The sequence below is a fragment of the Myxine glutinosa genome, chromosome 6 (assembly GCF_964187855.1).
Source record: "Myxine glutinosa chromosome 6, kmMyxGlut1.1, whole genome shotgun sequence".
NCBI lineage: Eukaryota > Metazoa > Chordata > Myxini > Myxiniformes > Myxinidae > Myxine > Myxine glutinosa.
Window position 1 is genome coordinate 79,574,003 of NC_136266.1, and position 11,070 is coordinate 79,585,072.

The 11,070-nt window shown below is 42.8% G+C and overlaps 1 protein-coding gene across 1 annotated transcript in view; it reads right to left on the minus strand.

The window, feature by feature from the left end:
* Window positions 1–1,481: 1,481 nt before the first annotated feature.
* The window catches only part of LOC137429999 (myelin transcription factor 1-like protein), a 223,320-nt gene continuing 213,731 nt past the window's right edge, over window positions 1,482–11,070 (minus strand). The window contains exon 22 of the mRNA XM_078780029.1: window positions 1,482–3,477. Within this exon, the coding sequence (XP_078636155.1) occupies window positions 3,337–3,477 (141 nt within the window). The 3' untranslated portion in view covers window positions 1,482–3,336. The remainder of the gene's footprint in view (window positions 3,478–11,070) is intronic.

Consider the following 11,070-nt stretch of genomic DNA (forward strand, 5'->3'; position numbering starts at 1 on the left):
ACTGGAATTTCTCGAGAGCATCAGAATTTGTTACGTAGGTCACAAGATATACACTACCAGTCAAAAGTTTAGATACACCCAACATTTTTTGATATTTTACTGTTTAATATGCAACTTCAATATAAGATGTGAACAAAACTCTTACCAAAGACATATCTGCTTGTCTAATGATAATATATTGTGCTTCAATGCATCTTCTGAAAAACGTAGCTTTAAAGCAATTTTTGGAAATAGGTCAAAAAGTACAATACTAAATCCAAACTGAAATGCGAAACTAATGAGTGTTTTTGTTTTTCAGATTGCATGAACATGGGTGCCAAAGCTCAGCTAATGCCAGAAAAAAGGCAGGCAATTGTAACTTTGTGAAAATTACTTGTCCTGTGATTCTGTTATGATTCTTGGTCGACCAGAACGTTTTCTATCCGCATTTTTACCAGTTTCGTTGTCATTTAATGACACAAGCAAATATATATCTGCTTGTCTGGCAAGGGTTTGCAATCATTTAGCTGATAGTTTACTGACACTTAGCATTTATTTGCAATTTGCCTCAAGGATTGGCCTTCTTTTCTCAATGTTACAATTGCCTGTATTTTTTCTGGCATTAGCTGAGCTTTGGCACCCATGTTCATGCAATCTGAAACACAAAAACACTCATCAGATTGTATGGCTGGCCTTTCTGGAAACATTTTTTACAACGTCTGGCAATAACAGACATTGCACGTGATAAAGAAACTAAGCACAAACATTCATTCCACACAGAGCAGAGTATTTGTAAACAGTTTTTTCTCCTGAGATGAAACGTTAATAACATTAACTTTGCGTTTCAGTTTGGATTTAGTATTGCACTTTTCGACCTATTTACAAAAATTGCTTTAAACCTACGTTTCGCACAAGAAAGATGCATTGAAGCACAATATATTATCAGTAGATAAGCAGGTGTATCTTTGGTAAGAGTTTTTTCACATCTTATGTTCATTTTGCACATTAAACACTATGTTGGGTGAACCTAAACTTTTTACTGGAAGTGCACAAGAAAATATATTTGTGAAGATATCGATTAAATTGGTATTTAAGTAAAACTGATGCTGGTTGCAAAGCCTCAACGTAGATGATCAGTTGCTTAGTAACACAAGCAGATATTCTTGACAAACTTGTATTCTAAGCAGCAATTCGGTATAAATCAAGTAAATAAAACTGCTTGACATTTGCGATAAAGCTTACGTGTGGATTAAGAATTATATTTTGAAGAAAAGCCTCAAGGTAAATTAAGATTACCTGTTGCTTTGTAACACAAGCAGATATTCTTAAGACATTCATATCCTAAGCAGCATTTTGCTGTAAATCAAGTAAATAAAGGTACTTGACAGTTGCTATAAATGTTCACCTGTGGATTAAGAATTGTCTTGTGAAACCAAATGCCTGTACCTTCCTTTTCACACTCGTCAAAAAAATAAAAATCAAACCACATTTTTTCTTTCCACTTTTATTGCACAAAACACATTTTCCAGCACACACATGTATTTAAAATCCACCTATGCTATCTGACACGTACCATTTAGTGACACTCGAGAACCAATCCTTTGGAGTCTTGTTCATCATAAAACACCCTTTTTTCTCTTACTTTGCAGCAGAAGTTGTTTTTTCTTTTTCCATAGATCAGCTTTTGGGAACAAAGAGCATTTGTTTCACCACCGACTGTTACAAAAACGTCGTGGAATTATGTATAGGGGATACAAAAATAAAAAGAAAACTCCCATTTAAATGCACCAATAATAAATATTCGAAATCCTGAGACCAAAGTTGATAAATATTTTAAAACCAAATTTGTCAGTAAAAGGGAAAACAAGCCACATAAATATTGCAATAAAATTACGTTTCATCATAATTTTTAAAAACAATCATACACATCTGTTTAAATTAACAACTTAAAAATATACTGTACATTTTTCTCATCGCCGCAATCCCCTAGCACTCGACACGTGAGGTTTTGAGACTTCCGTAAAAAACAGGTATAAACAATGAAGAGAAAAACAACAAGAAAACTAACAAACAAATAAAAGTTTGTAATGGAAATGCATGGTTGTTTGCGCCACCACTTTGGCACTCGGAGAACAACTGAACACTCTTTTTAGATAACAATAAATGTTTCTTCAAACTCGTACAAAACACCTTGTCGAATGCTTTGAGATACACCTGCGATACTAAGCATACCCAACAATGTTTATGAAGAGCTCTCAGCAGGTGTGGGGTTATACATTTAAAAGGAAAAGATCTTGCCTCACATGTGGGGTCACGCTGTTATGTACAGAACATCAAGAAACAATAGAAGCAGCAAAAATAAAGTACAACGTTTTTGTGTTTCTTTTGGGTGTCAATGTCGCTACAGCTCATGTCTTAGTGCAGACAAGTTTTAAAAAAAGTTATAAGATAGACCGGAAGGGTCCCAAATGTTTTGTGACTATCACTTATGTGTATATTCTCACCTGGATCTCTAAATCCATCATCTCCCCAACTCCAACCCTTACCACCCAATTCCCCTCATGCCCCAACAGGTATGAGGCTCACCCTAGCCTGGTTAGGACAAGTTTGACAAGTGCTATGTAAGGCCCATGGTTTAAGGAAACCACATTTACAACACATTTCCAAAATGCTGAAGACCCTTTTCACCTGGACTACAGGAGTCGTTTCATTGATATATTTTGAAATATAACACACCTTAAGCAAATTGCCTACAAGTAAGAAAGTTAATTCCCTGTTGGAAACAACAACTATAGCTCGTTCACAACCACTAGCTTCCTCAATGTAAAATTTCTTTAGATTTCTAGCTGTCTGTCATATAAGCCACAACACCTTTCATGCTATTCATCCTGACGTCATACAACTCTAACTTTCAAAATAGCACTTTTATGCAATAAATATCGATAGTTAAACTACAATACCAAGGTCACATAGGCTATAATATGTTACAAAGAATGCTGGCAAAATGTTTTGGACTAGTGAATAGGTTTAAAAAAGGTCCAACACCATCTGTGCCGGTCTGTCCTATAAGAGGCATCGTGGATGGTCAGTGTTGTTCCTGAAGAAGAACAGGAAGCTGCTGAAGTACTTGCACACTGTGAATGTTTTGGTCACCATCTCTTCTAACACCAATCATTCTGTGTTTGAACAGTCAATGCTGATGAGCATGTAGAAATACTTGTCATGCCGGTTCCATAAAAGAAGGGAAAGGATGTACATACATTCATATAGTGGAGCCCTGCGAGCTTGAGGGATGCTGGCAGGTCCTGAATCACAAGGCCTTGTACATTCACGGAGGCACCAGGGATACCTGAACTCTCACACCTTGATGCCCTTGACGGATCGCCGCACGTTTTCAAGCAGCGCTTTATTCTCGGGGCTTTGGTAATGTTCCTGGTTCGTGTACATGTCCGTGAGCGTGGTCACGTATGAATCGAAGTTCTGCTCGCTTATTGGCTCCTGTAAGAAAGTTAAGCAGGTGGGGAAGAGTTTATACAATGCCACCATATTTAATCCCGTAGTGTACTAGCTGAATGCACCCGGCGTTGCCCGGGTTCTTTTTCAATGCATTTAATCTTCTGTACATAGGTCTGACACGAGCCCAGTATCAGTTCGTGCTCAACGATTCCTTATTATTTCGTCTGTCGGGCCCCGCGAGAGAGAATTTTGAAAGCATGTGTTGCAATCAGTCAGATATTCCTATTAAGTGCATAAGTTGTACTTCAAGAGAAATTTGGAAGAAGAAGAAGATTTATTGCGAAATGGGCCCAGCCCGGCCGAAGCGGCCTCGATCGGTCTCGCCACCTAGCCTACAACCTTCCCGGGGCCCGTCCCGACATGTTTTGTGTCAGAGGTTTCCTCCTATCTTTCACCGTTCAGGAGATTAGCGCGTGCAATCAAACAAACAAACAAACAAACAAAAACTTTCTTTCATATATATCGAAGAAGAAGATAGAAGAAGATAGAAGATAATACCCATACTACAAAATATATCCACTCTTTTCAACAGGCCATGTCCAGAGTATAATCTTCTATTAAACCCAAACTCCCCCCCCCCCCCCCCCTCCCAAAACATTATTTTCTTTTTCTTCAGTAACCTAAGACTCATGAAAGAGATCCTATATATATATCATGTGTACATGAAAAGACATCGGTGTACTTTTACATGAATTAAAAGTACATTCCTAGACAATGCTCACGATCTCCTCACCAGGGATACCTCGGTGCATACCCAGCTAACACAACACCGTTGGCCCAACGGTGTTGTGTTAGCTGGGTAGTGCTGGCTGAACGTTAGGGTTGTTGCCTGAGCATAACATCTGCAGTTCAATCCCAGCTGTGCCAAATTAACACCAGACGGGTCAAGTCAGCCTATCATCCTTTCGAGGTCGGCGAATAACGATCAGCTTGCTGGGGGTAAACCAGTTTAGTATCCTGTTTCGGAGTAGCAACTCATCCAGGATTGTAACACCTAGCCAATGAAACTGCCTCGACAGCCGTGTGCGCCTGATGGTGCGGGGTGGATAAACATTACTAGGCAACAGGCAGCTCAGGATCAAAGGTCACAGTAGTCACTCGAGTTTAAGTTAATCCATAAATTAATTGATGGAATATGGCGAAGAAGAATTCAATCCATGAATGAATTGATGAAATTAGGTGAAGAAGAAGAATAAGCTTTCACACCGTGAACGATATTGATACAGAAATTGTCCAAAGCGAAAAAATGCTACTCCACATGTCTTTACCAATGTGTAACTATATTCTGTTAGCCTGTTCACTTGTGCAGCAGGAGATAGGTGTGTGTGTGTGTGTGTGTGTGTGTGTGTGTGTGTGTGTGTGTGTGTCGGCCAAGCCATAACTTTTTTTTAACCATTTGAGTTTTTGCCAACAAATTTTCAACAAACATTTGTCATGAGAACATGGAGAACATTAATTAATTAATTCTACCTTGCTTTTTTTCTGTGAGTACATCGTGGACGTGGATGTGCTTTGCATTTTGAGATGCTTTCTGGTTGGAATTGCGTTATAGACCAATGTGGTTTGTATTGTGGGGAAAACGGTCGCAAATACAAATTGTGTTCATTTGGAGAACAAAGTAGTCGAAAAGTGAAAAATTATCCTTTTCAATCACCTTTTTCCTGCTCCTCCAGTCCTTGTTGAGAAGCAAAACATCTGCCATATAAAACACAATGTCAGTTTGTGTGTTTGTACAGATATCTGCCCCCCTCATAAGCGTAGGTTTTAAAGGCCAACCTTTTAACACGAATGTGTGTTCACTATGTTCTATTTTTGATGAAACAAACTCGAAAAACATTTTCCATAAAAGAGAAATTATGTCTCTTCTATTGGAATTGTCGAAGGTGGTTTGCAAACCAAGACTCAAGGGCAGTGTACATAAGCGTTTTTTTTTTTAAATAACAATAAATACACCACATTTCATCCAAATCATCCGTCCACAACTTTTTGAGATATCCTGCTGTGTTTCCCCTTCCTGTTCAGGCTGGAGCTCCCCAAGGTAGTGTTCTGGGCCCTGTGCTTTTTCTTGTCTTCATCAATGATCTCTCCAACTCTCTGGAAAATCCTCTCTATCTCTTTGCTGATGACTCCACTCACTGCCGCTCCATACGTCATCCCTCAGATCGGCAGTCTGCAGCCTCCTCATTCTCTGCAGACCTGGACAAAATCACAGACTGGTCAAACAAGTGGAACATGTCTTTCAATCCGAACAAACCTCACACTCTCACTATGTGTTATGGATTCGGCCCTAATTATGGTTGTTATTGTTATCATTGTTGGTTCTAGATATCATGCTTATTGTGGCTTAAGGGAAAGGGTTATTGCGGTTAAAAGGTTTAGAAGCGCTCCTGGTAAAATGTGGCCGGAAATCGGATCGTGACCCGGAAGAAAAAGGGAGCGAAGAAGAAGAGGCGTGAGGAGATCGTGAAAAGACGTTCTTGTGGAAGCTCCGGACCGAGCGGTCGAGCGTACAGTGCGAGTGAACTTTGCGTCCTTGAAAGGAAGTTTGTGCGATAGGTGATATCGCCGGAGTGCTGTGGAGCCTGGGTAGTCGGGTATCTGCATTGAGGTTCCGGAGTATCCTTGCCTCAAAGCCCCGGCTCGAGTGAAAGCCGTCCGCCATTTCGCCATGTGCGCTACCTTCAGTGAAAAGGTTTTTGTCGCGTCTGCCGGGCATTATTCCCCGGTGGGTTGCTGGGGACGGCTGTGCCAGAAAGTGTCTTTTGGGGGATTATAAGGAGACTCGCTGTTTGAACCGCAAACGTGTACGTCGGAGCGCGTCTTTGGGAGGGTTTCCATTCCACCGCTATTTTGCGGGGTGTTGGACCATGTGACCTCTGGGTTGCTTCGATCGTCCACGCCTCAATTGATTTTGATCGGACATTGATCCAGGCTAGCGTTGTTGGGCTAGTGTTCCAACTAGTTGGGCTAGTTGGAACCCTGGTGTTGGGCTAGCGGCTAGGGTGCCGGCTTAGGATCCTAGGATCCTGGGTTCGAATCTCGGTCGATCGCTGAATTAACGCCAGGGGGGTTGACTCAGCCTGTCATCCTTCCGAGGTCGGCTAATTGAGTACCAGTTCACTGGTAATTCCCTGCTTGTCGTTAAAGGCGGCAAAAAGGGTTGGCGTCAGGAAGGGCATCCGGCCGTAAAACATTGCTTCAAAAAGGGGACCGAAAAACAACAACTACCACGGTTCCCGAAAAAGGCCAACCCCCGCTTGCGGGGGAAAAATGGCCTCTAAAGGTGTTTTTTTTTTTTTTTTTTTTTGATCCAACGATCGCTGGAGCGAATCGACCGCCTTGGAGGGGTACAGAGACATTGGGGGAGTGCCGTGAGTTTGGGTAAAGGACTAGATAAGGTGTACCATCTTCAGATAGGGATTGCAGGGTGAATTGCTATTATTATTTCTGTCGTGATTCTGGTGTGATTTATAATATATTATTGTTTGTTCATAACCCTTGGTGTGGTTTCATTATTGATTTGATTGTTTCATTTGATGGTTTCATTGAGGGTTTCATTATTGATTAATTTCAACGAAGGATAACATATCTTTCTGCCGGGCACCCTCTCGGGGTTCGGAGGTTTACCGAGACCAGGGGATGGGGGAGGACCCCGTAATACTATGTCTCTCCGAAAAGACCGACTGGACGACCCTACCATCTACTTTCTCAACAATCCTCTCCAAGAAGTTCTGTCACTCAAGCTTTTGGGTCTCACAATCTGCCATGATCTTTCCTGGGAAAACCACATTTCCAAGCTGGCCTCGAAAGCCAGTTGCCGACTGGGCATCCTCCGTCGTGCGAAGTCTTTCCTTGGCACACCTGAGCTCCTCACCATATACAAGGCTTTCATCCGCAGCTCAATGGAATACTGCTCTCCCCTCTGGGCTGGTGCTCCTGCCTCACACCTAGCTCGACTTCACGCTGTTGAAACCAAAGCTTTCAGAATCATTGGAATCTCCCACGATGAAGCTAACTCCAAGGGCATTTCACTTACTCACCGCAGGCAGGTTGGTGGTCTTTCTGTCTTCTACCGACTCCTCTCTGGCCTTGCTCTCCCAGCTCTGTCTGTGCTCTGTCCCCAAAATATTCCTACAGGTCGCACAAGATCTGCCAGCAACCCTCTTCCGGTGAAACTGCCAAAATCAAGACTCTCTTCTCACCTTCATTCCTCTTTTCTCCCGCCTCTGGAACAAACTCCCTCACTCTCTTCAATCCCACTCCTCCCTCAAGGTCTTTAAAACAGCTGTTCACCAACATCTCTTATCTTCCCTCATCTAAAACCTTGATCTTTTCTACCCCCATTAATTAACCCCAGATCCACTTTTTTGAAACACCGACTTCTTTCCTGGAAATCCTAGCAGTGTCCATGTGTTTTATCCCTCTCCTGCCACCCCCCTTCCCATGCCTCCTCCCCCCAAACCCTCTCCCTACCACAGATCTCACAATGTCCCTGTTCTCTGCTGTTGTACTTGTGTGCTTCCCTCTCTGTCCACATCTTGTCTCCCGCTCCCTTTATTATGTTTTTTGTGTCCGTTTGTTTTTTTGTGATTAATGTTAGCTCTTATACGAGCCTCGATGTTGTAAACACACACACACACACACACACACACACACACACACACACACACACACACACACACACACACACATATATATATATATACAGTCATGTGAAAAAGTAAGTACACCCCATGTAAAGTTTTGACTTTTTCAACACTAGGGCATTGCCCGTACTATATCTATATCTAAAATTATATCCCCCCCCCTCTATTTACATGAAATGGTTTGGTCCAAAGCGAACGGCCTGCGAGTACGGTGACAATCCCCCCCCTCTATTTACATGCAATGGTTTGGTCCAAAGCGAACGGCTTCCGGAGTTTGGTAAAGAAATCGCCATCGCGTGCACAAACGCGCAGGAAAGCGAATGAATCGCAAATTCGGTTTTATTAGTTTTAAAAACATAGTTTAACGCCAACATAGTTTGCAAACGTGAAATAAATGAATACGCTCTCAAATGTGCCATCCGAGGCAGAGTGTGTCCTCCACGTTCGGCACACGCGATCGTTCGCTGCTCTCTGATTGGTTGAATCGTTTTTTGGACATAGCTCGGTAAGTAATTGTCCGATTAATATGAAACCTTGAAAAGGCACATCCTCGGGTCCCCAGCAATATACCTGGCAAGTTAAAAGTATATCGGACCCGTGGTTGTCGAGAAACAGCGGTCACAGACAAACAGACGTACAGACGTACAGACGTACAAACGTACAAACGTACAAACAGAGATTACTGGAATTACAGATAGATATTTGAACATACAGCTATTTGTTCTTCATTTCAACAATATTGATAGATAAAGGTGATATAATATAACAAATATCAGGAAACATTTACATTTTGTAGTCCATTGTATAATTTAAATAAACATAAATGCAAATTTCGCATGTGGAAAAAGTAAGAACACCCTTGGCTCTAATAGGTGGTATTGCCCCCTTTGGCAGAAACAACCTCAAGTAGGCGTTTCTTATAACTGTCTAAAAGTCTCTGACATCGACTGGGAGAAATTTTTTCCCATTCCTCCATGCAGAATTCTTTCAGCTGTGCGATGTTTGAGGGGTTTCTTGCATGCATAGCTAGTTTCAAACCCCCCCACAACATCTCGATGGGATTTAAATCCGGGCTTTGACTTGGCCATTCCAGAACCCTCCATTGCTTTCTTTTCAGCCATTCCTTGGTGGATTTACTGGTATGTTTAGGGTCATTGTCATGTTGCAAGGTCCACCTTCGGATGAGCTTCAACTCTCCGACAGATGGCCTCACATTATCCTCAAGCACCCTCTTTTGCAATGAGGAATTCATAGTGGATTCTATGATGGTGAGCTGCCCAGGCCTTGATGCAGCAAAGCTGCCCCAAACCATAATATTCCCACCACCATGATTTACAGTTGATATCAGGTTCTTGTGGTCAAATGCTGTCTTTGGTTTTCGCCAAACATGTCTTCTGGTACTGTGGCCAAATAGCTCTACCTTTGCCTGATCTGTCCAGAGCACATTGTTCCAGAAGTTCTGGTCTTTGCCTTGGTGTTCATTGGCAAACTTTAGTCTTGCCCTGATGTTCTTTCTGGACAGCAAAGGTTTCCTCCTGACACACCTCCCAAGTAGATCAAATTTCTGCAGCCTCTTTCTAATGGTAGACTCATGCACTTTGACATCAACAGTGGCAAGACCAACCTGTACGTCCCGTGATGACATTCAGGGGTTCTTAGAGACTTCTTTCAGCATCTTGCGGTCTGCTCTCGGGCTGAACTTGCTGGGGCGGCCTGGCCTGAACAAGATGGCACTTGTTTGGAATCTTCTCCACTTGTAGATGATCTTCCGGACAGTCAAATGATTGATTTCAAATTGTTTGGAGATCTTTTTAAACCCCTTCCCAGACTCGTAGGCATCTATAACCTTTCTGAAGGCATCAGAGGGCTCTTTGATTTAGGCATGGTGACGCCACACACTTCAACAACAAAGAGCAAACCAAACTAAATGTCTGAGGTTTCCATAAGACAGGTTCTTCCAGGATCCTCTCTGACGATGTTCTAATCATTTGCACCTGAGCTGGTGCACCTGATTCTAATTTTAGGTGTTTGAAGTAGTGATAAATGTAGGGGTGTACTTACTTTTTCCATATGCGAAATTTGCATTTATGTTTATTTAAATTTTACAATAGACTACAAAATGTAAATGCTTCATGATATTTGTTATATTATATCACCTTTATCTATCAATATTGTTGAAATGAAGATCAAATAGCTGTATGTTGAAAAGGTCAAAACTTTACATGGGGTGTACTTACTTTTTCACGTGACTGTATATTGTTACGGACACGACTTAGATGTTATGATGGGCCGAGCGGAATGGCCGCCGTGTTCGCACAAGTTACCCGATTATACTCGAACGTTGGCCGAGTCGCGCTACGCTAGATCAATGAAGGAAAGGACACAACGGCTGGATTAAAATGACACGACACCAGGGGTACGGTTATCAAGACCTCCGGAGGAGGTTATAATATTGCGGAAGGTTAGATTACAGGGATGAGAGAGACAGCATAGGAAGATAGGCACTTAGACACACTTATCTTATTCCCGACAGACCACAGATAAACGGGACAAAACTGACTCACACGGGGATTGATGGCAAGGAGGGGCAGGTATTCCATGGCTCAAGGTGCACCTTGGCTCAGGGGCAAAATCGACCCGGTCCGGTCCAAAAATGCGGGGAGGTCGCTCAGCGCTCGGAGGTCGCGACTTGTCTTTCCAAGCTGGGGGCGCATCTGACCTCACGTCCGGTAAGTGGCTGCGCATATCCGGCGGGGAGTGACACGCCCTCGGCTCGTTAGCTCCGCCCCAGATGGAATCGGCCCGCCGCTTCTCACTGGCTGCGGGGGGTTACCGGGCTCCGCCCCTGACGAGGAGCTGACAGTCAGCCCCTTCGTGGTAACCCCGTGGAGCGCATGGGCAATGGCGGCTAACCAAGCCGGAGTGAGGA